General features: G+C 42.7%; 1 protein-coding gene across 3 annotated transcripts in view; it reads right to left on the bottom strand.

Annotated features, from left to right (window-relative positions):
* The window catches only part of ANKRD55 (ankyrin repeat domain 55), a 66,038-nt gene that overhangs the window by 4,993 nt on the left and 35,103 nt on the right, over window positions 1-25,942 (bottom strand). The window contains exons 6-10 of one of the 3 annotated variants that reach the window (XM_030567904.1): window positions 24,847-24,975; window positions 15,649-15,833; window positions 13,829-13,996; window positions 11,473-12,140; window positions 5,263-5,364 (exon numbers count right to left, since the gene is read on the bottom strand). In XM_030567904.1, coding sequence (XP_030423764.1) covers window positions 5,263-5,364; window positions 11,473-12,140; window positions 13,829-13,996; window positions 15,649-15,833; window positions 24,847-24,975 — 1,252 coding nt within the window. Of the gene's footprint in view, window positions 1-5,262; window positions 5,365-11,390; window positions 12,141-13,828; window positions 13,997-15,648; window positions 15,834-24,846; window positions 24,976-25,942 lie in introns of all 3 variants that reach the window. The other 2 variants (XM_030567905.1, XM_030567906.1) reach the window with 2 other exon arrangements.

Raw genomic sequence — 25,942 nt, 5'->3', positions numbered from 1 at the left:
TGTAATTCAAGAAACATTTTTACAAGAAAAAATGCACCGATTATGGTTTGAATCACTTTGTACAGAATTTGCCTGGATGACTCCTGGGACACATGCAGTGTAATGTGCTAAAAAGGAAAGGGTCAGGATTGCTATTTTGTGGCATGTGGTAAAATTGGTTTAGTGGAGACTTTTGCACAGAAACCGAACACATCCAGAGGAACACTCACTCATTTCTTAAGAGGACAGCACTAAGCTCAACATCTGTGAAATTTGCAGATTGTTATTCACCTAAGTGAAATTCACACCAGTGCAAAGGGTCTGCAGAAGGCCCTAAACACCAAGACTCATTTAAGCCCTTAACTAAAAGTGTAAGTGGTTTAGAGAACCTTGCACGGGCCTGCTGTGCTGTGGGGATGTCACCACCAAGCATCAGAAGCCACTACATAGTAACATTCTTTCAAACTGGCAAGATGAGGTGGCCAAAAGTCAAGCCCTGTTTGTCGGATCCTGAATAATGCAAAACTCCCTCTAGGACAGTGGTTTTCAAACTTTTTTTCTGGGGACCCAGTTGAAGAAAATTGTTGATGCTTGTGACCCAATGGACCTGGTGATGAGTGGTTTGAGGTGTGGGAGGGACTCAGGGCTAGGGCAGAGTGTTGAGGGCGAGGGCTGCAGGGTGGAGCTGGGAATGAGTAGTTCAGGGTGTGGGAGGGGGGTCTGGGCTGGGGCAGGGGGTTGGGGTGCAGGAGGGAGTCAGAGCTCTGGGCTGGGGGTGCAGGTTCTGGGGGGCAGGATGAGGTGTTTGGGGTGTGGGAGGGAGCTCTGGGTTTTCAGGGGGCTCACGGCAGGGCAGGAGATTGGGATTTGGGACGGGGTCAGGGCTCTGGCCTGGGAGTACAGGCCCTGGGATGGGGCCAGAGATGAGAGGTTTGGGGTGTAGGAAGGAGATCTGGGTTGGGGAATGCCCAGGGCTGGGGCAGGGGATTGGGGTGCGAGGTTGGGGCACAGGCTTACCTCTGGTGGCTCCCAATCAGTGGTGTAGCCAGGGTGCAGAGGCAGGCTTCCTGTCTGTCCCCTGGCACCGCAGATGATGCTGCACCCTGGAAGCGGCCAGCAGCAGGTCCGGCTCCATGGCGGAGGCATACAAATGGCTCCATGCGGCTCTTGTCCGCAGGCACCGCCCTCACTGGCCAATGGGAGTGTGGAGCTGGTGCTTGGTGTGGGGGCAGCGTGTGGAGCCCCGTGACCCCCTGCCTAGAAGCTGGACCTGCTGCTGGCCACTTCTGGGGCGCAGTGCAGTGTTGGAACAGGTAGGCACTAGCCTGCCTTAGCTGGGCAGCTCCGCTGGCAGGGCAGGGCAGGGTCAGTCCTCTGGGGAAGAATTCTATGCCTGTCCAGCCCTGGGTTCCTCAATGCTCAAGTATGACTATTGTGAACTGCTCGTGTCTGCAGAGACAAGAGGAAGATTGTCAGAGAGCTGGTACCCAGGGGATGCTAGAAGAGCAACAGTGGAGTGAGGACAAAGGCATCACATAGGTAAGACTTGGAAAGAGAATGTAGCAGGGTAAGTCATGACAAAATGGAAATAATACTGGTTGGAAAGGCAAAGGTTGGGGAAATATTTGGAACAGTGACTGGCACTTCCATAAGTTAAAAATTGAGATTTTTCACTTAAAATGGAGAATTCAACCACTTTGTTACACATGAAGAAAGTGAGAGTAGAGGGCTAATCTTTCAAAGATACCCTTTTTCAAAATGGCCACTGACTCCCATTTTTCTCAATGAGTGATGCCAACCTGCCCTCAAAGAAGATGGCGGCCTGAGTCCACAACTTCCCTGAGTGCAATTTGGCTTCACTCTCATTGAGAAAAATGGGAGGCAGTGATCATTTTGAAGGAGGGTTTCTTTGCAAAGGGCATTTTTAGCCTCCTCCCACTGAGACCAATAGGAGATGGCAGCCATTCTGAAAGAGGAGAGTTCTTTGTGGAATTCTCTATAGTAAACATTATTCTTCAGCCCATGCTGATGAAGAAATTTTCAGTTATAAAGAATAATGGCAAAAATGACCATTATTCCTATTTTCAGAATTGACCTGTTGAACCAGATCTACTCATATTTATATTTAAGAGGTGTGAATTTCACCACAGTTCTAGCCCTTTTCTGCCACATGAAAGGGCCAGAGCAGTATAAGAGGCCGTTAAAAGCAGGGCCAGCTCCAGGCCCCAGCGCGCCAAGCACGTGCTTGGGGCGGCATGCCGTGGGGGGGGCGCTCTGCCGGTTGCCGAGAAGGCGGCAGGCGGCTCTGGTGGACCTCCCGCAGGCGTGCCTGCGGAGGGTCCACTGGTCCCGTGGCTCCGATGGAGCATCCGCAGGCACGCCTGAGGGAGGTCCACCGGAGTCGCAGGACCAGAGAGCGGCAGAGCGCTCCCCGCGGCGTGCCGCCGTGCTTGGGGTGGCAAAATGGCTAGAGCCGGCCCTGCTTAAAAGCCCAATATTTTGCCAGGGGAGGACTCCTCCATTGCAGGAGCTGTGAAAGTCAGGCTTAAGGCTGTCTTATGAGGAACCTTTTGCAAGCCTTGGTTTAGGAGGTATATACCAGGAACAGGAAGGGTGTGTTGGGGGTGGGGCAGCAGCACTGAACTCTGCATAGATTTCAGGCCAACAGGGCAGCCATAGGAAATTAAAAGAATGAGGGGTACTTGTGGCTCCTTAGAAACTAATGTCTCCAGCTCCCAGAAGAAGCCCAAGATTGGGAGGTCAAAATGATGGCTTAAAGCCAGCCTAGTAGCTCCTCCCACCATATGTTGTTTATTTTCGTATGTTCCTGCTTCAGTGCTACTTATAAACTTCTTTCTAAAAGGCATTTTTAAAGTTTTTTTAAGGCGAAAACATCTTCCTCTTTTTGTTTCTCTTCCGTTTTTTTGAGGGGATGTACCTTTTTCTGTTGACATTCACAGAGGTTTCAGTTCTCTTTCTAATTATTTTTATACTTTTATTGTGTTTTCTTTCACCTTTTTATTCTATGTATTTAGCACTTGTTTCAATTTAATTAAAAAATCATGAAATCCAGTCTTTTCTATTTGAATCCTAACATTCTTACTCAGGTAAACTTCCCTGGGAGTAAAACTTCAGGAGTGGAAACCTAGATTTATACTGAAATCAATTTGAGTAGATCTAGGTACCACTCTCTTGAAGTTTTACTCCCAGGGAAGTTCATCTGAGTAAGATAAACCACAACAGTGTTGGATTTCACCCGTTATATTTAAGTTTTTCTCTGCAGTTTTCTACAGCAAGTAAAACATGTAATCAGTTTTGCAAACAGCTTTTTTAAAATTTCCCCTGCCCTAGGAAAGATGATACCCCGTATATGGCACTGCTGCTAAACATTAATACCTCACACCTCTATCTGTGATGCTTAACAGTAATATGCTGCTTGTAGCTGAAAAACCCTGATTGCTTGTGTGAATTAAGTCTACATAAATACCAATGACTATGAAATCCACCATTGAAAGTTATACCTAACAGTATGCTAATTGGGGATGAGCAGATAATATTTAAACATCAGAGTTTAAAATTAAAGAGACAACTTGAAGCTCTGGTTCTTCAAGTAGCTAAAGAATTTTTCTTTGAAGACATGGAGTGTCACTTATGCATTCTTCATGTCTTTGCTTCAAAAGAGAAGAGGTGAACATGAGTTTCTCTTTTACTTTCTAGACAACAGCAGAGTTCAGGGTTCTGTTTTCCCATCACCCTGGCTGGAAACATCATTAACGTGCAGAGCAGTGTAAGGAGTGCAGCTTCCTTTATTTTTTTGTTGTTAGCAATGTGGTCAACTTCAACTGCAGACACGCAGATTCCGGAGTGGTAGAACTCAGGTCCTAATGGGCAAGAAGCCTTTTGCTTAGCTCTAAAAGTTGGTGGCATAGGACCTGGCTGATTTGTGCTTTGATAAATGGCAAACCCACAAATCCTCATTCAAAACAGATGTCTGGACTTGCAGCTTAATGGAGCACAGAAATGTGAGACCATGCTATTGTGCTGAGAGTGGGGCTGGCATTGGTTGTCACGCCCAAGTGCCTCACTGTGTCTGGCTCCAGCTAAAGCTCAGACACTGGCCTCTGTCCTGACTTTTTAAACATTCTCTCCCCTGCTGGTGCTGATAAATGGGGCAGGGACAGGCTCTCTTTGCTCTTGCAGCAGCTCTCTTGGGGTTCCCATGGAAATGGAGAGGAACTGGCTGGCAGTCTACAGCAAGAGAGGCCCTCACTATCTTCCTGCTCCCCTTGATTACAGCAGAAGCTATCAAGACAGCCATAATTGCAAGCACCGAGCACAGCCATAGAGAATGAGTGAAGGCAACTGCCACCAGCTTCCTGTGAAGTAGGAGACAGCCTAAAGTTCCACCTCCCATCCTTTCACTTGCAGATAGGATTGAGAGTCTCTGACCCATAAACTGTACACATTTGTAGCTGTCTATGATGAAATAGTGACCCAAAATTACCTAGCAGCTCAGACACCATGGTAATGTGCACACTGTCAAAACCTAGACACCTAGGTTACTGTAGACAGATAAACTAATGCTTTGAAAGGTCTGTTGTGCAATATATAATACAATACATTAGACTGAATATGAGGATATAAAGTTATATGCTCTTGCTTAAGATCAAGTCTAAGCACCAGACCATAATACAGAGTAGAAAATCAGCACAGACCACCTTCTCACTTGTGCACAGTCTCTCTCTCAAGAAAATGACTTGGTGTGTGGTAGGCACCCAAAGTTCCAGATCTAATTATCTTTCTGGCCATGATCACAGACAAGGACATATGGGAGATGATGGATTTTTTTCATGTTATCTATAGTAGAGCCATTGTGTATCCATGTTTTTATTGCACACATCAAGCATTGCTCCAAAATGCACCAAGCAGGATAATCTTCACTTTTCAGTGGCACTGTACCTATCAGAAACGTCTACAGCACATTGTATATACATTCCTGCTCTTCAGTAGTAAAACATTGCTTCGGAGTATCTAGGAAGGGCTGCTACCAGAGTGGTACAAGGCACTTTCACTTCTCCTGAAGGCTGAACATACTACATCTGCAACATATTCCAGCCCCTGCTATCCTAGAATTAAATTCTCCTATATGATAATGCTGATAACTGTTGCTAGACCAATTATATCAAACACATTTGGGATAAAGAAAAATTGAAAAACAATCTCAATGCAAATGCTTTACAGATTCACATAGGAGTGCTACAGTAATTTAGATGCTCTACTTACTTTTCTGAACACAGTGGTCTGGTATGGGAGCTAGATTGTTCCGTACAGGAGTAAGGTCTTTTACTTTGGGTCGGTCTAGGAACATCTGTTGAAAACTTTTCCCTGTGATAGAAAAATATATACATACTATATGTACTTGGAAATAATATGGAGCATGACAGTACTCTACTTGCTGGTAGACTAACAACTTCTGTGTTAATATTCAGAAATGGGTACCTTCTTGTCTACAGAAAACCAACTGAAAATGGCTAGACAGAAGCTCAGTGGTGATTGCTGATATTTATTTATTTACATTCATTCATAAAAATGAGTTGACATCATTAAGTTATGCACATAAAAGGTCTACATAACAACATGACCTTGTTACTGTCACTCTGGTTCCCGTTCTCTCATCTTGTGCGTAACACTCATTTGTACTGTCTTGTTTAAAATTGGCCCAACATTTTGTAACTAGATCCACATAGGAAGCCAATAGGGCTGAACACTTGCATGTGCGTCCATCTGTAGTATAGACAGTTTGCTGTTCTCATTTCTGAAATGAGGTCTTGAAGTCAGTGTTTCATACCTAAGGGTATGGTACACTACCCGCTGGATTGGTGGGTAGTGATCAGTTTATTAGGGATCGATATATTGCGTCTCATCTAGAGAACTCCAGAACTCCACCAGGGTGAGTGGCGGTAGCAGAGTTGACAGGGGGAGCCGTGGCCATTGATCCCGCGCCATGAGGACAGGAGGTAAGTCAAAATAAGATACGTAACTTCAGCTATGGGAATAGCATAGCTGAAGTCAAAGTGTCTTACATTGACCCCGCCCCCTAGTGTAGACCAGGCCTACTGTCCTCTACGTAGACAAGTATAATTCATCTCACCAGTTCTGGACAAAAGGCCTGATTCAAAGCCCATTGAAAGCAATGGGCATCTGTCCACTGGCTTCTATGGGTTTTGGATCAGGCCAAAAAGCTTTGTAAAAATATGAACACCACCTGTGGAAATCAGAGATTTTGCCCCACCACTAGAGTCTAAATGCCAGTGAACTCCCTAGACCTGTTTTTCCTTTGTTTGGCATTCTGTTTAGTCCCTAATACAGCCAAACGGTTGTAAAATGCTGTCGCTATCTTACATCCACTTTGCATGAGGATAAATGACTACATAAACTTCAAGGTAGCAGAGAATGTCCATCTGCTTCCATTACTATAATCAAGTTGTGTTTGCTCTATTGTGATGCTTGAAATTGGAAACTGTTGGTTTTGCTTAATTTGAATGTATGTATATGAGATTGACTGACTGTGGGATTTTGTTATTTCTCGAAAGAAAAGGACTTATTTCATAAATGAGGAAGTGTGGTGACAAAATGACAATAGAGCATAATTTATATGCTTTGATATGAATGACTGGGATACAATGGATGTGTTATTCTTTGACTTTAGCAAGGCTTTTAATACAGTCTCCTACAGAATTCTTGTCAGCAAGCTAAAGTAGTATGGGCTGGATGAATGGACTATAAGGTGGATAGAAAGCTGGCTAGATCATCGGGCTCAAAGGGTAGTGATCAATGGCTCCATGTCTAGTTGGCAGCCTTTATCAAGCGGAGTTCCTCAACGGTTGGTCCTGGGGCTGGTTTTGTTCAATATCTTCGTTAATGATCTGAAGGATGGCGTGGATTGCACCCTCAGCAAGTTTGCAGATGACACTAAACTGGGAGGAGTGGTAGATACGCTGGAGGGTAGAGATAGGATACAGAGGGACCTAGACAAATTAGAGGATTGAGCCAAAAGAAATCTGATGAAGTTCAACAAGGACAAAAGCAGAGTCCTGCGCTTAGGATGGAAGAATCCTACAAACTGCTACAGACTAGGGACCAAGTGGCTAGGCAGCAGTTCTGCAGAAAAAGACCTAGGAGTTACAGTGGATGAGAAGCTGGATATGGGTCAACAGCGTGTCCTTGTTGCCAAGAAGGCTAATGGCATTTTGGGCTGCATAAGTAGGGGCATTGCCAGGAGATTGAGGGATGTGATCATTCCCCTCTATTCGGCATTGGTGAGGCCTCATCTGGAGTACTGTGTCCAATTTTGGGCCCCACACTACAAGAAGGATGTGGAAAAATTGGAGAGTCTGGCGGAGAGCAACAAAAATGATTGGGGGTTGGTGCACATGATTTATGAGAAGAGGCTGAGGGAATTGGGATTATTTAGTCTGCAGAAGAGAAAAATGAGGGAGGATTTGATAGCTGCTTTCAACTGCCTGAAAGGGGGTTCCCAAGAGGATGGATCTAGACTGTTCTCAGTGGAACCCGATGACAGAACAAGGAGTAATGGTCTCAAGTTGCAGTGGGGGAGGTTTAGGTTGGATATTAGGAAAAACTTTTTCACTAGGAGGATGGTAAAGCACTGGAATGGGTTACAGAGGGAAGTGGTGGAATCTCCTTCCTTAGAGGTTTTTAAGATCAGGCTTGACAAAGCCCTGGCTGGGATGATTTAGTTGGGGATTGATCCTGCGTTGAGCAGAGGGTTGGACTATATGACCTCCTGAGGTCCCTTCCAACCCTGATATTCTAATCCTTGTTGTTGGTTAGAAGGTCTGGAATAAAGTGGACGTATTTCACCATGCAGAGAGAATTTCTCTTCTCCCAAATGTTTTCTTTGGGCTCAAAGTACATACTTTGATGGCATTTGTTTTTGTATGGGGTAGTAAGGATATGCTGTTTTGATTGCAAAATGTTGTAATCTTTGCTGACATTTTATTACATTGCAAGTTTTATGATAGCTGGCACTGCAGCTGTGTTGTTGCTATTTGCACCCCATTTGCAAATGGGCACATGATCCCTCCATTGGGGTTTCATGTGGCACAGAAATAAGTTCTGGTGCATAGGGTATCAAATTACCCCTTAGCTTTGAAAAAGGGAGCAGGTCACACAGATCAACTATTGCCAGCTCCTTACCCTCTCTGCCAAAACATGTTCCCTTTTTTATTATTAGCCCAATTTTTAGATTACCTATCACAGCACTCAAGATGTACTGGGTGCTGTACAAACACACAACAAGGTATAGTCTTGTGCCTGATGGCTTAGCAATATATACAACAAACAAATGAACAATAAAGAAGGGCAGGAGGTGGTTACATGGTGGTGGTGGGAAACATCTCTTGCACCTGCCTTTCCACCCTATACAGGGGTTCCCTTTCCGATATTGCTTGGAATTTCTGTAATTTATCTCCTTTCTGGTCCACAGAGTGGATGAAGGGTTGTCTGTTTTTACGAAGGGATATACTAGCAAGGCTCATTTAAGCAAAATGTTCTGTATTGCTGATACCAACTCAAAGCTACAGTTGACAGGAGTTTCTGCTGCAATATTGCCAATGCTTTTTGGGGTAGTTGATCATCCTGGTTCTACCAAGGTCATGCACTGATGGAGACAATCCAAGATAAAGTGTTTTTTCTTCAAATTTGTGCCAGTGGTAAGATGGTAAGGCTCAAAATGCCCAATGCTACCAACACCAAACTCACCTGACATTTATTCAAAGGGCAATCAGTGGATAGATCAGCTGAGCTTTCATTTCCAAGAGTACAAAAAAACGCAAAAAAAAATCCCCAGTTTCATGACAGATGTCTCAGTAGCATTAGCATAAAATATAGCTCTAAATTTTAGCAAAGATAACTCCATATAAGGGCTTAAATGCTGAATTTCAGCTGAGATAATGACTTGAAAATTAACTTCAGTTACTAAAAAAAACCCCAAATGACTGATAACCATAATTCTGTCCTATATTTTCGGTGGACAGGAAGTTATATGTAGCAACCATTGTCAGAACTGAAAATGAAAGAAAAGAATATTAACATTTAATTACAACAAAGAGCCAAATGTGTCTCTCTCTAGTCCCTACCCCTTATGCAAGATGAAGTTAATGGGCTTCACGAAAGGGCCTCCCCTATATCAAGCCCAGCTGTTGGAGGAGAACCTTCATTTACTTCCAAAACTGTACAATTCTGCAGGCAGGGAAATGCTGTGAAAGCTACAGAGGACTAAAAATCCAGAGCTTAAGTAAGAGCCATGAGGCTCTGAATTCATGAAGTAAATGTAGTGTTAATAACAGGGATTCAGGTGACCCTAATTACAGCAGAAGACACATTTTTAGACAACACACGCAGCTCTTTTCTATCATGATATTTTAAGACAGTACCTGGGCTATGCAATATATTCCCATCAACTAGTGAGCTGCCCTTGTTTTATTCATTTCAATGGATGTCCTCTATTCTACCTTATTGGAATCTTCTTATTGTTGGAAAAATTTCCTTCTTAAAGAGCAGCTCAGCCTGTACAGACTACTGAACTCTGACAGTGCTCCAGCTTTATTTAGTAAGTTAATTTTCTAACTATAATTTGCAAATTGCAAACCGTTAGAGATAAGGGGATACATTCTTCCCTTCCATACACAAAAAGTGCTCCCATCATAATGAGTTAACTGTTTCCTGTAGGTTCCATGCTTGGGTCATGTCCCACAAGCAGACTCATGCAGGCAGACCTTTACGCCCACCCAAGGATCCATGGAAGTTAATGGGGTCTCTATGTGGATACAAGTGTCCACTTCTGCAGATTCATTTGCAGGATTGGGGCTTTAAGACATAAAAAACTCTTGGAAAGATAGCAATTAGGTGATCCTGTGTGCCTCCAACTCTACCTCCCTCCAGCATAGTAGGATTGACCCTTACCATATTACGCCATCTTAAGAAAAGCCAACAATGTAGATTTAAATTACTGAAGTGATAGGGCTTTCATCATTTCCCAGTGAAAGTACTCCACAGTCAAACAGACAATTCCTTTGAGGAAAGTTTCAAATATTCAGCCTCTGTTTTTCCTTTATTCAGTTTTATCCCTAGTGAAAACCTCTTGCATGATCCTAAACGATTCCTCAGCCTCCTTGGTAGTTATTTACCAAAATGGGAATCATCTTATTGTTAGAAAATTTTCCTTGTTAAAGAGCAGCTGAGCCTGTACACAGACTACTGAACTCTCACAGTGCAAAAAAGTCTGACAGGATTTGTTTAATAGGGGTTGTGTGAAGTGAACCATGATGAGTTCAGTTTAAAGGTGATTGCATCACATCAGTCACTGCTAGTTCACCTGGAGTCTTGGGTACATGTAGTGAGAAGGATGGCAAAGGGGAAGGTGGGGGAAAAAAACATCTAGGCAGAGATCTGGGGTTCCAGACTGTGTGAACTTAATCAGCCAAGGTCTGTCAAACTTTTAGGGACCTGGCTCTACTTAACCCCCTACAAATAATTTCTAGCCCTTATTTTCACAACATCAGTTATTCTGAAATTATCTTGTCTACAGAATCTCTATTACAAATGTAATGAAAGTTCAGCTACTGTGCAGCAAGTAGCTAAGTGGATTGTTCAATTTTCACTGCCATGCACGAGGCAGCCACGGTTCATTAGTGATGCATCTGACCAGTTAGGAGTTAGTGTCAGAAAGGAGTCCTTTCCAGTCTTCCTTGAACTGAAGGGTAGTGGGCTCTGACATGGTCCCACAGCAGCAGTGGTGGTAGATACAAATACTTAAATTACATCTATTCTTGGAATTGGTGTACAAATAGCAGCGGGGGGGGGGACGGGCTTGTTTAATTTTCAGTTAGCATCTGGATATTATGGTGCTTGGTGTACTATAAGATCCCACTTTGTGAAGGTACATAAGCATGTGCTGAAATTGAAGCATGCAAGAAGTACAATTGGGAATGAAGTTAAAATTGCTCGTATGCTTAAATTATCTCCTGAATCGGGGCCTGATAGACAGATTCATGAAGAGACAGACGTGAATCCCAAACTGTGATCCCAAACTGCCAAACATCAGCTCCAAATTCATTTCAGAACCTTGTAGCTCAGGCTCATCTTTCGTTTCATTATCATTACAGAACAGCTTACGAAATACTAGATTAAAACATTTACACTCTCAGTAAATTTAGCAACTTTAATTCAGCACTGAAGACAACATAAATTTGAACACAGCACATATAACTGAAGTGCTGAAAAGATAATCTATTGACTAAAAATCTCTTAAGATGCTGTTTTGGGAATCCTACTGCATATAGGAAGAATAAACTAAAAAAATTAGAAATATCAGCACTCAGACTTACCTATATTTCCAATATGCCCCTATCCAACCTGCCATGTCTGTAGAGATTAGATGATACGGGGGATATTGAACAAAGAAATTACCTGATGGAGAACTAGGCAGATAGGGAAGGTGGGGAGGGCACAAAAGCACATGGCTGGATCTTTCAGAGAGCAAACCATCTATCAGTTTATCTGAAGAAGTTGCAGTACAGACTTTATACGAGAGTATTTGGTTAGCATCTGTGTTCCAAGGATTGTCTGATAAAGTCTGGCAGCTACTTCTGTGATCTAGCAAGTCATGTTCACTTCTACTTTTCTGAGACTGGTGTGCAAAATGGTAGGCATTACTGCCCAAGGAGACACTTGAAGTTGCACTCTGGGAAGTTGTTAGAAAAGAATTGCCTATAGTAATGGGGGGGAGACTTTGTGTTCTTATTGGAGGAAGTCCATTACACTCTGGCTGCTTCTTTTCTGATATGAGGTACTTCTGGGTGTCTGTGCTCCTTCTTTTAAAGTCAACAGCGGTCATACATTCCTCGGAGTTGTCTTTACAGTTTGTGTCCATAATGCAATCAAACGTAGTGATAATGTCATCAACTTCTGAGGTCTCTTCCCTTTGATATCTGTCTCTGCCTCTGTCTTTCTGGTTTGTTTTTTGATCATCTTTCTTCTTTTTGCAGGAGAAGATTTGGTTAAGCATACTGAATCTTCCTTCCTTCTTTAGGATTTTATTGTTCTGTGACGGAGGGTGATGGACTGGCTCCGATCTACTAGAAAATAAAATAAATAAAATAAATATGTGAACAGAAAGTGGAAATCCTGCAGAGTTTTTGTACAAATGTACTGAATCTTAAAAGAAATCTTGCCTGTCTTAGCACACAAAATGAAGACTGTCATATCCAGAAGAAACTGCAGGATGAATTTAAGTAGGTTGAATGGTATTGACAAAACTGGAATGTACAGGACACTTATGATCAAAAAAGAAATTAAGAATGGCATCTTCTGACTCAACTGATCTGCTTTTTGTGTGTATTAAGAGTACATTAGCTGGTGATGCATTAGCCAAAATTAACAGAGCTTAACTCAAATGCAAGGCTGAATTTGCAGGGCAGGTAGTTAAAAAAACAACCTCTTTTTATTTGGAAACTGAGTAAATTTGGTCTGGAATCTTTGAGACACTAATAGATTTGGAACCCGGGATGCCAATTTTGTGGGCAGTTTTCAGAGTATAAATGCACTTTATGCCAGTACACTGAGACTCCTTTTAACAAGAAAAAATGTATTGGGATCTTGAAAGACAAAGCGGCCTTTGTTTTATGTCAAATTTGAAAGCTGGTATTTCCAACTGCACAACGATCAGTAGCACCACGTGAGGGGCAATGGTTCAGCATCAACCAGAGAGAAAAAAAGCCACCATTAAATCCATTTACTGTACCCCAGCACTTTCCTTGGAGGTTGCTCATCCAAGTGCCAAGAGGACCTCAAACAGTTTTGGGAGCTCTGTCAAGATCATAGTGTGCAGTGGTCTGGCCTCAGCAGGTTTTACAAGAGGCTGCTGCTGCCTAAATAATCAGCTTCTAGAGGCTGCTCAGGAAGTAGCATTTGCAGCAGCCTCAAAGATCATTTGAAGTAGTCTCACCCTTTGTAACACAGGAAATAATACTGACTGTTGACTGGAAAGAAAGGGGCAGGATAAAGAAATGTGACAGAAGTCTTTAAAAAAAAAAAAAAAAAAAGCACAGCATGATAGCTTTCACTCTTCATAAGTGAATTTTTCTACCCGTGAAGGAGAACCTAAATGAACAAAACTGGGGCCATTGATAAAAGGAAAAATAATTCTTAAAGAGACAAATAATGAAGCCTCTTTAATAGAAGAGGTTTAGAAAAGTGAAAACATGTACACAGAAAGGCACAGAACTAATCATAGACAAAAACATTCTGTCAAGGGTGAAAACTATTTTAAAGTTATGGGTATGAAAGCTTATATTAGCCGTTTATTGAACATGACTATTATATTTAGTGGGGCAAATTCTGCCGTAGTTACATGAACCAGTGGTGGTTACATGAACACATAGCTAATCTCCATGAGCTTCAACACAAGGCAGATATTTGAGGGCAAAAATTGTCCCATCACATGTATTTTGTGAAGGAGACATTGCTGTATTGATTTACAACTAAATTCATGTTTGATTTGTTCTGAACCCTACATTTATTGTTCTGAACCCTACCTGAGACAGGTCATTCATTAGTTGACTGACTTTACCATTGCTATTTATAGTGAAGAATTTGAACCAAGCATTGTATAGGAACTGGACATTAATTTCGGTAGTTTCGCGGCTCTTGCACTCTTCGGAGCATGCAGAGAGAAGTAAATGTCATTTCTTTCCTACTGATACGCTGTTCTAGCAAGTGACCTGCTGGCAAAAGCAAGAGGTTCTTTGACTTCTTGTTCCTTTACCTGTTCTCCTGAGAGAGCAGCTTGATGCATGCTGTGTGCCCACAGTACATTGCATATGTCAGAGGAGTGTTTTCGTTGATGTCCCGAGAGCTGCTATCTATCCCCAGCTGCAGCAGCGTCTGTACACAGTCAGCTTTCCCGGCTGCTGCAGCCCAGTGCAGAGGCGTCCTAGGGAAAATATGAAACAAATTAATGACCCAGTGAGAACTATTTCAGTACTACCTAGCCTGCATCTACACAGAGTGCATCATCTAGCAGTCTTGATGTGGTGGTAAAAATGCCTGTGGTTGATCTACATTAACACTCCATGATTGCTAGCACTGGTGGATCTGAACTAGGGAAAGAATTGCCTAAAATTCTCAGTGTGGAGTTTGAAGAAAAGTTTTCTAGTCTCCCTTGTCTGCTTCCCACCTCTGCACCGGACCCAGCTGCGATGGTGTAGGGCAAAGGATGCTCTCTCCAGCCACAGAGCAGTAGTGGAGTTATTCTGTACTGTTACTTCATCCATAAGACTACTGTAGCTTTTTTTGCTGCTGTGTTCCTATTACATAGTGGACGATGACCAGCAGAAGACCCATATAGAGGCAGATCCATTTTCTAAATCAAGCTGTCCTGATCCTTCCTTGTGTAGGGGAACCTATTTGATTTTCTGCAACCAGGAACCTCTGAAGTCACAGTGGAAGAAGCATTATTTGGGCCTAGTGTATAGAAAATAATATTTGGCCTCAAAATTTTAACATTACACAGAAAAACTACTGCTTATATTTCTGAAATTGAAATAAGCTGCAAGGTACAGAACATCCCAGATAAGAGAGATTGTGAATGACAATAGGTGAATAAAAGAGGAAGTGTGTGAACATGATGCAACCCATTGATTTCAGATGAGTGTAACAGGGAACAGAATTGAAAGGACAGCTAATGAGGGCTTATAAGGTATTGTCCAGTCTCCAACATGATATCTCTTAAAGGAAAACGTGAGGGAATTTAATAGAAAAATCTTTTCCCGTTCACATACTGAAGATGTTTAGGGTAAAATCTATAGAACCCTGTTGGTTTAATCTCTATTAAGTTTTATAGGACTTTTCCATAAAGGATTAAATGTGTAAATCCTAAAGGAACAATCCTGATCCCATTGAAGCTAGTGAGACTTTTGACATTGACTCCATGGGGAATAGGATAGGCCCATAACTGATTAAATCTGAGAGCTGTTACTGACAGCCCTCAGGTTCTACTCTTACTGAACTCAGGGCCAAAACTCCCATAGACTTTGATGGATGCAGGATCGGGATCCTAAACAGTAAAGAGGAGGAATCTTCTGCATGTACAATACAATGGTACAAAGTGCTTCCTGTGAGAATGGGAGACAAGGTTCTCAGCATCTTGAAAATCAGGCGCTAACATCTTAGCATACTAAACGTGAAAGCCTGCACCCACTAAAGTCAATGGGAGTTTTGTCATTGACTTCAATGGGGCCAGGGCTTACCTCAAAGTTGTAAGTTCTTGTTCTGGTATTTTGGAAGGAATGCCTAATTTTAGTGAATCAAATAGTAACAAGTCTGTGTGTATAATCACCATCTTTTCCTTCCAGAAATATAGTGTAAAAACCATTTACATGAGTCAGTAGTTGTATAAATATCATGGCCTGATTTCCAGAGTCACTAAGCACACATGATTCTCAGAAAATTCAGTTAAATTAAATAGGTCATGGCCCGTGGAACAGGAAACAACATGATTATTCAACAGACATTCTTAGGTTCAGATAATACAATGGGACTTAGAGCAGGGGGTTTCCATCACTTTCAGTAAATTTCCATGAGTACCTGTCATCCACATCAAGGGCCTGCAGATTGCACTCTGGGACTCTAGCCAGCTCACTGATAATGTCACTGTAACCTGCAGCAGCGGCAATGTGCATGCACGTCTTCCCATTCTCATCGTCATAGTTTATTATCGATGGACCCTGGTGATGGTTCAGAATGATGGAACACAGAATCCTGTTTCCACTCTGGAAAACAAGCAAGGGGAAGAGAAGCATTTAACAATGAAGCACATGTTTTGCTGCACTGTCTATTCCTGGGAGGAATAAATACAATAAAGGCATTTTCTGTTTATTTCAGATTTGAGAATTCCTGCCCCTCCCAAAATTGTTTGGTCTGTGAGTTTCCTAGAATGCTTCTGGGCATTGTAGAAATAACAAATAAGGTACCATAATAGAAATATCCAAAGAAAGACAGCATATAAACTTACATGAATACTTTCTCAGAAATGTTTCGATTTTTTGAAACACAGAATTTAGAGGGATACAAGCATATATATGCATGTGTCCCTTTGAAAAACATTTACATTCTCCTTTATGTTTTTAATCAAGACTATACAAAGTAGTATAAGTCCCCAGACTGGCTTAGGCTCTGTTATTCCCTTCTCTCTGTTCCACACTGGGGATCTTAACTTGGGACTGAATTCTGCACCCCTTCATCATGGCGAGTTATACTTACGCAAATAGTTCCACTGACTTCAATGGGATTACAATTGTAAGTACTGCTCAGCAAGAGTAAGGGACAGAGAGTTGGACCTTTGATGATGACCCTGTTTCACAACCTTGTTTGTGTTCCATGCAATCGTACTTTACAAGCTTCTAAATAAACTGGAAAAATGCTAACTGATAATGTGGTAATAAACTGATGGCCACATTGAAATCCAAATATACAATATCCACTGGCTTCCTGCCAAATCAGTAACTTCATCAAAGATAAACCTGAGCAGTGTGTTGATTTGAATCTTTTCTCCGTTAAAATATGTCTGAACGTTTCATCCAATGGGCCAGTGGTTTTCCAGTCTTTCCTCCTTAAAAGTACATTTGCCTTTTTATTTTTATAGTCATCAGGTACTTCCAACATGTATGGGGTTTATTGAAAATTCCTCATCTCAGTCTTTTAAAACATTCACTTGTGCCTCTCTAGAACTGGTAGTTTCTAGGTTTTTGACTGATCACTTTAATTACCCTAGAGCTTTTTTGTTGAGTACTGAGCAAAACAAGGTATTTGAGATTTCAGTTATTTTGTAGTCCTCAGTAATTCTGCTTCTTATTCTGGAATGGCCCTATGCCAACTACCCTAATTTTTCCCTTTTTCTGAGGTATTTCCTGTAAATCCAGCAGATCTGGTCACATGAGGATTCTACGTGAACGGAAGATTCCTTGGGTGATGTATAACCGATGCACATTCCTTCGTCTACACCAGGATAGAGGGAACATGGCTGAGACACCTCTACTCCTGGTGTTCCCAGGCTGCCACAAAACCCTTTAGGGTTGGAAGTCAGTAAAAAGTAAAGCAGCCCTAAGGCTGCTGTACTTTATGCTGGGGACAGGATGGGTGCAGTCCAGCATTCGAGAGTATAAAGATGCTTTAACACCATCTCCTCATTTCTCTCCTCCCTGTGACGCTTAACCAAATACTGCTTGGACACAGCTCAGAAACTGGGCCTATGGATTCATGAGGTCTGATGATGATTTCATACCGATGTAAATTAAGAATAACTCTACTGCAGTCAATGGAGTTACATAGATGAGAATGAATGAAGCCCGTATGCTTCCCAGGTGAATCCATGATGTCATTTGTTTGCCCCTAGCCTTGATACTTCAGCCTCAAAGTGCCCACTGATTCAGTGACTCTCTCAGAACCACACAGTCCTAATGTGGTTTTGTTTTGTGCCACTGTTGGAGTGAGATTGTATTGTGCAAAAAACTCTGCTTTAAGGGCCCTGAAAACACGACAGACAAATATTTGTCACTGGATCAGTTAGCAGACGTATTTCTAAAATAACTATCCAGCCACAATCATATTACAGCAGAACCTCAAAGATATGAACACCAGAGTTACGGACTTACCGGTGAACCAGACATCCTCTGAAACCAGAAGTCAATCAGGTAGAAGCGCAGACCAACCCCCCACCCCAACCCCCCACCAAAAAACCCAGGCAAATACTGTACTGCCTCAGGGCTTTATCCCTGAAGCTCAGGACTTCAGCCATGTGGGGGGTTGGGGCTTAACTGCAGGAGGGGGCAAGTCAGGGCTCTAGCACTGGAGCTCAGAGCTTTAGATGGGGAGTGTGGGGGAGCACTGGGGCCCTGCAGCTGTGCTCCTGGTTTCAGCCCTGCAAGGAGTGCTGGGACTCAGGGCTTTAGCTACAAGGGGAGTGCCAGTTTCAGCCCAAGTGCTTCCCCTGTAGCTAAAGCCCCGAGCCCTGGTGTGGGTCCCCCCCAGTGAAGCAGGGAGTGGAGCCATGGAGAGCCCTGAGCCCTGGCTTCCCTGAGGAGCTGAAGCTGGGATTGGAGCCACAGGGCTGAAGCTCCAACTGTGGCACTCCCCCCAGGTCTAAAGCACTGAGCCTTGGTGCTCCAGCGGGGCAGAAGCCCTGAGCCTCCACCCTGAGAGTCAGAAGCCCTGACTTCCCCTCCCTGCCCTGAGCCCTGACTCTCCCCACCCTGCGGCTGCAGCACCAACCCCCCACGTGGCTGAAGTCCATAACCTCTTCTTCAGAGTTTCGGAACATTTCATAGTTATGGAAAACCTCCATTCCGGAAGTGTCCATAACTCTGAGGTTCTACTGTATATCCTTTGTGCTTTTCAAAGACTACCAAATGACCAAGGACTCCTTGAGGAAAAGCTGTTTGGCTGAAGTGTTGGTTTGTCCCTGTCTGTTGTAAGTATTGTTCAAATAAAAGTTGTATGACTGACATTGTCTATTTGATACCTTATATGTATATGGAAATTTCTGTAAAGAGCACACAGGGTTTATCAAGTACTATGATTATGACTAAAACTAGTTGTGATCTTTCCTCCTTCTAGCACAGTATTGTATCAACTGGTTTCTGTGGATGATTAACTGATGTGGTTTTAATGAACGAGCTTGCTCCTGCGGGTTCTTTATTCTGTACTAGAAGAAGCAGCACTTTCCGTTATTTTTGTTGAGGATTCATTTGTTGGTACCCTAGGAGAAAATGAATCATGGATGCTGCATTTTGATAAGATATAGACAATTAAAACAGATGTGGGCATACAAAAGGTGTGGGGGTATGCCCCTTATTCATGTTCTGGCATTCAGTGAGTGGGTTACACACAGATCATCTGCGAGGAAGATGTCTGTTAATCATCTGTTATTCACCTGTTGTTTCTATCACATAGCTCCATCTCATTACAACTGAACACCCTGGCATACCTTAAATTGTCAGTGGCTCATCTAAGGGTTAGATCACAGCTGGCCCTGCATGTGTATTCTCTGGATTACTGTTACCATCGGTAGTACTAGACATATTGCAGGAAACATGGAGGTGTCATGACCCCATTCCTCTTCTACAGTAGCTGGTGGACTGGAAAAGCGACATGGCATGTCTTCCGTTGAAGGGCTTGCATTTAGGGGGGAAATCATCTAAGCTCTGGTTAGTTGTTTTGATGATCTGATTATACTAGTGAGTTTCTAGCTGAATATTAGCATCCAAAGCAATGCAAAAGCCCTTTTGTTTATTATAAGGTGTTTATATGCAAAGGTAGAGGCCAATTTTTGAAAAGTCCCTGTAAGAACAGATGTAAATAACTTTTATTTACTTAAATCCTCCTTATTTGCAATTCTTTATTATTCACTTTTTGAATATCAACAGCCCAACTGTTCAGCCTTCACTTCTGTGGAAAAAAAACTATCCATGTCAGAAGTCACTAGCATTCCAATGGGAGGACCCTATTTGCATGAGGAAAGATTACTGATGTGAGTGCATTGAAGAATGAGGGACTGGAAGGTGAGGCCTGATTCTGATTTTTTTTAAGTAAAATAGTCACCACCCCCTCCTTAGGCATTCCTAGGAAAACACATGAAATCAGCAAAGAGCAAGTTAAGTTTTAAAATGAGAAAGTTGTCTGAAACCACAACCAAACTCTACTTAGCAAAGAGTTATAGGTTACACACCTTATCCAAACCTAATCCACCAACACACACAGGGCTAGACCATTGCCCTAAAGGAAACATCCACTGTGAATTAGGAAACTATTTTCTTCATTATACCTTTTGAGGGAGGAATTGCCTCTCCTCAAAGAAACCAGGGGTCTCCAAGATGCTCCTGAATCACGGGATTCAGAAGGGATTCAGAGCCATCCATATGCAGATCCTGCACTTCTGCATTGCCACAGGTGGCTTTGTCTCCAGCCTGTGCTGCCAGCTATTCCCCCTGAAGTGGTTCCCCAGCACATAGGGGGTTCATCAGGCCATATTAACTTTCCTCAAGGGCTGTCTGTGGGAGATGGAGGGTGGGGAAAATGACATTTCCTCTGCCTAGTGCTCCCACCTCCCAGAGCCTGCCTCCTCCCTCCACCTTCTCTATATGGAAATCCCCCAGGCCAAGGGAGAGCCTTCTGTGGAGCCTAGTGGGAGAGAAAGGAGTACTGCTGAAGAGGCAGCCAAGATCCTTCCACAAACAAAGGGCCCCCTCCACCCACAGCTGCAAAGGGTATGTTCTCAGAGATCCTGAACTTCAATTAACATCTCAGTAAGTAGGACTAAGAAAAGCTGTCAAGTCTTCCCATATAAATCCAAACAAATAATCTATGGTTTCGTCATACAACATGTACTAATGAAAGTTTAATTGTTGCCAAGGAGCAAATGTTTCTGGGTACAACTCTGATAAACTTAGCATCATTCAAATAACCTTAACTTGCGCTACACTAGATCAGGAGTGGGTTTGTTTTGTTTTGTTTTGAAACTTGAATTCTTTTTATTTCCCTTTTGATTTTTGAGTCTTTAGAGTTCATGTTTTCCAACTTCTCTCTGCAACCCTGTAGCCTAGAAACTTTTTTTTTTTAAATGAAAGCTGAGATTTTTATATAATTACCTGAGTCCAGGAGCTGGAGCTTTAAGAAAAAGACCAAATACTGTGAAGTTGTTTGTAAAAGTCATGAGAATTGGCAACACAGCACAGTGAGGAAACCTTTTTAGGGTGTTTCTAGAACCTTTGTCACTGTAGTATTTAAGTGGCAGCATTATCTGGGATTTAGAACATTTTAAAGAAATTACATTTGGTCTCAACTTTAGTAAACAGGCTTTCATGATGCAACTAAGTTTCCTTCTGGTTACAAAGATTACTGCTTGTTTGACTGAAAGGGGAAAAACAGCATCTGAGGCCTTGTTTAAATAGAGCAAGTGAAACTACAGGTATGACACGACAGGGTGTTCACTCACGTACAGACATTCTCCTGTGTTTGTGCTGAAATCACATGCAACGCTCCTAGTGAAGCCAAGGGGAAGAGTTACACATATACAAGGGAAGTATTTGACTCTAAGTAGGTCCACAGTTTGGCACCTGTTTGACTGTTCCACTACATGGAAGTAGCTGTGCTGACATGTTAGAATGGTGGGCCCAGTTCAGCACCACTTGTTCAGTGGTATAAACTGGAGTATTTTCATGTGTGAAAGAGATGAGGGGTGGGGGGGGGGCAGTAGGGATCTCTAGAGCAATTTTGGCTATCTCTAGGGGAGTACATGCTGGAGCAGGGGCTCTCACCACCCTTTTTTATGGTGCAGCAAGCATTACCCTACTGAATTGGGCCAGCTGCATGGAGGTGGGTGGAGGTACCATGGTTTCACCTCACCCCACCAGGAGGTCAGAATTCAATGTACTGTAGCTGGTGCCTTGTGTCCTGTATTGCTCCCATGCAGGACCAGATACAGCCTGCCCCCAGCTTCCTGACTTTCAGTTTCTAGGTACTTTTGTTGCATAAATGAAAATACTTTGGGCCTGATTCACTACTGTGGCCTGCCTCCATTAGAGCTGTATACACTGACACAGCAACACTGATGGAGCTGAACCAGTGCAAACCCCTAGTGCACATCTGCTGCACGTGTGTAAACTGTGACGTGCTCTAATATTTTACTCTAGTTTCAAAGGAGTTTTTTACTCTGATGCAGCATGTCTAAAATAGGGGTTTACACTAGGGCAGCTACATCACTGTTGCTCTTTCTGTATAACCAACTTCTGTTTGAGGCAAGGCCTGTCTGGTGCACTAGTGTCATTGGCCTGGAACTCTGGTGGGGAAATCTTCAGATGTACAAACTCTTTGACTGCACCTTGCTGAGTACTGAACAAGCATTCTTTGAAACTGTAGGCAGAGGAAGTGTATGTATCTCCCACTCACACACTAACTGTAATGGGGCATGATAGTGTATGTTTTAGCAATATCTACCCAGGCTGCCTCTTTTCTGTGCCTTCTGGCACAAGTTTCTTTACTATGCCTGATGTTTCATCTGCTACTTTCCCAGGAAAGAAAGCACAAGGCCCTATTCAGCTGAAAACAGCTCCTGCAGCTGCTGGCTCTGGGAGTTCTCTAGGCCTCTTGTGCTCCACAGATGTTTAGCGCAGCTCTTAAGGGAAAAAAATCCCTGCTTCAGCAGCTCCAGAAGTGGTTATTAGACATCCCTTGTCACTGCCACCTCCACAGCACAGTCCTGAGACTCCATCTCTAGGCTCTTGTGAAAAAGTTGGGAGGCATCCACTGAGCATTTTCAGAGTTCCCCAGATCTCAGACTGTGGCAATGAGTCTAGACACGTGTCTGTAAGCTTGGCAGGAGCTTTAGACATGCCAAAGCCTTATCCTGCCTGGCAGCAGTTATTAGCTTCTATCTGCCCTTATATTGACAGGGAGGTAGAGAGAAACAGCTGTCAAATACTTCTCCCTGGCTAAGCTCAAGTCAGAGAAGAACACTAAAGGCCTGGTCTACACCACACAGTTAGGTGGATGTAAGGCAGCTTAAGCTGACTTAATTATGTCAATGTATACACTACAGCCTTGTCCTTTTGAGGTAACTGCCCTACTACACCAACAAACATACATGAGAAGTGTAGGGCTTATGTCAGTGTAGTTAGGGTGATGCAGTGTCTACCTTACATCAGGTGTCTTGTCAATTTCATGGCTCCATATTGCTGCTGAGAGGCTCCCCAGTCAGGGAGGTGAGCAGCCTGGGCAGTTGTTCCCTCCCTGGCTCCTGCCAAGAGCTGGGTGGGGCAACTGAGCTCCGGGTAGGAGGGCTCTTAGCCCAGCACACTGCCCTCTTCAGTCGGAGGAAACACTCCTGGTGAGGACACGCATCACTGACAGAAGGAGGGTAGTATGGACATCAGCCACCGCAGTAATTACTGTGCCGACTTTAAGTCGACCTAACATAGACATGTCTACACTACAGCCCTAAATTGACCTAAAGAGACTATGCCTGGTCCAGATATTTAAACCTGCCCATCCCTCTCCACTCCACACCCCCAAGAAGTAAAGACTGCAAGCCAGCTGGGTTCACTAACAGAAATTTCACAGAACAAATCACAGCAGTGAAACAACATGTATCCCCTCTGCTCTCAGGCAGGCAGAAGACTAATCCAGCTGTAAGTATGTGACTTGAAAGGAGCAAGAGCAGGGATTTGTTAACCACAGGAAACTGAGGGCTTATTTGCACCATTCAACTGCCCCTGTTTTCCCAAAACTTGCCTTGCACATTTGTTGTTCTGAGAGGAAGGTGTGGGGGGATGTGAACTGAGTAGGTATGTCTACACTGCACACTAAGCTGGGCCATCCACACACAAATCAATCTGACTTGGGTCAGCAACTGCTCAGGACACAGGTCCTAGGACCCTGCAAATGGGGTGGCTTCCAAGGCAAAATCTATAAAGCACAGTATAGTTTTGAAATGATCAGAAAAATATGAAATCAGAGAGGAAATGTAGTTGAAAGTAATGATACGTATAAAGGCCACACCTGAATTCTATTCTAGACAAAAAAATTGATATATTTTAAGCATAGTAGAGTTAAGACCAAAAATGGGAGAACGGGGATGTTTAATCACAGTGTATCTTCTCCTCGCAATTCGTGTTTTCTGTTTATAGGGTGACCAAGTGTCCCAATTTTATAGGGAAAGTCCCAATTTTGACCAGGCCTTCCAGTCAAAAACTGGACACCTGGCAACCCTCTGGGGATTTGTATTGGGAGATATCAGAATTGCCGATTTCTAGAGCTTTCTGGTTGATAAAGTGCTGGATAACACAGCTTTTAGTATTTGGATAATTGTAATGTAACCCACAGACAGAACTTGTATTTAGCTTTAAAAAGTTATCTGAAGCAAAGTACATGCAGGACACTTAAACAGTATTATAGATGATGCCTTATCAATTGCTTAACATGATACATCCTAAGGAAACCATCCACTTTTCTATAGGCTATTATTAATTATTATAAGTATTACTACAGTGCCTAGTCACATCTGATATTTGCCTGCTGTATTTTTCCATCTTTAATAAGTACGTCAGTAATTTCTTAGCTGTTGTACATTTTGGGGAGCATTTGTGATGGGTAGTAGAGACCTATGAGGTCCCAAAAGAGGCTCCCTGATTGCCCCATATAGCAATGATTTGTTTATAACTTGATAGGAAGAGTGTTTAATGTTACACTCTAATGAAGTTAGGATTTCCACAGGATGAGAGCTTCAAGCCTTTAGAACACTGTCCTGTAACAACAATATTTGCCATTTTACACTACATGTATGTTATTTAATTCTCCATAGTCTGGAGTCACTGGTTTACAGCCCAGTCCTGACAGGTGTGGAGAACTCTGGCCCTGATCCATCAAAAACAGGCATGTCCTTAATGCTCAGCACAGGACTAGTTCCAGGGACTAAATGCTTTGCTGGATCAGGGCAAGAGAGCTCAGCACCTTGCAGCATCAAGTCCGTATTTAATATTGGTTAATAAAGATGGTGTTTTGCCATAGGAAACATGGGCTGGATTGTCAGCCAGTGTAAATTGGCACAGCTCCACTGGCTTTGAGCAATGCAGGCCAGTTTACACAGCTGAGGATTCCTGCCCTAAGTCTTTCCAACTTTCAAACTGAAATTCTTCTTCAGTTCTGATGTCCCATGACTTAGAATTTCTAACAAACAAACAATCATTGTAATGCACATGGCATATTTTTAAAATATTGGTAGAGGGCCCTCACTTGCACTGCCCAGTGAAGAGCTGTTTTAAAGTCTTTGTCCACCAGAGTTGGATCTGCTCCTTTCTGCAGCAGGGTTTGCACATGCTGGGGCCGATTGTGGAAAGCAGCCCAGTGAAGTGCGGTCATTCCCTAAAAATAAAATAAATAAATAAAATCAATCACAATCCACGACAGTAAAGAATTATCATTCACAGGAAGATTTAAAACTTCAAAGGATTTAATTTTCCTTTTAATTAGAGATGAGTTGGACTATTTGGAGATCAGTCTGGAGTGGGGAAATCCACCTTCTCAAGGTGGAATAATTTGAAGCAGTTTCTGGCTTAATGGGGTTGTATCAAAAAAAGAAGTAGCCAATAAAAAAAAGTTGACTACTATAGAAGACTGATATAAAAGAGGCATGTATCTAATATTTGTAAATGTTTATAGCCTGCTTATATTATAAGTAATACATCAGTCAGAAGCATAATAAAGTTCCTCATAGGTTAAGGTTTTACACAGTTTCCAATAGAAAGCCCTCTTTTAGGCTTGTATTTTATCACAGTGCAACAGCCTTATCTCTAACTCACAGCAATTACTATGGGCTAGATTCTCATCTGGTGTAAAGCAGTCTAGTCCCACAGACTTCAGTTTGTGCCAGCTGAGAAAGTGGGCCAATTATTTTAACAGTAATCTCAAAATACAAAAAAAAAACAAAAAAAAACAAAAAACAAACAAAAAAAAAACCAAACACATCACAGGCATCATTTTGAAAGAGAACAAAAAACCAAAACGAACGGAGAACTTGATTCTCTGCTCTATCCAAGCTGTTCTTATACAGTGCAAACTGGTCTTAGCAGACCAAGAATCTACCTTGTATGTGCACATTAATCAGCATCAAAAGCAAGTCCACATGCACACTTTAAATCTATGTTACACACTTTTCCTATCAAGTTATCTAAGCAACATCAGTCTTAAGAAACATAATATAAGCACCATTTTTGTTTGGTGGCTTGTTATACACCCACCTTGCACAGGCATCAATGACTACGCATCTGTTAGTTTTTAAGGTGCCACAGGACTCGTTGTTGCTTTTTACAGATCCAGACTAACACGGCTA

Source organism: Gopherus evgoodei, chromosome 6 (assembly GCF_007399415.2).
Source record: "Gopherus evgoodei ecotype Sinaloan lineage chromosome 6, rGopEvg1_v1.p, whole genome shotgun sequence".
NCBI lineage: Eukaryota > Metazoa > Chordata > Testudines > Testudinidae > Gopherus > Gopherus evgoodei.
Note: the sequence above shows the minus strand (reverse complement) of the source record. Positions and strands in the feature narration are given on the sequence as shown.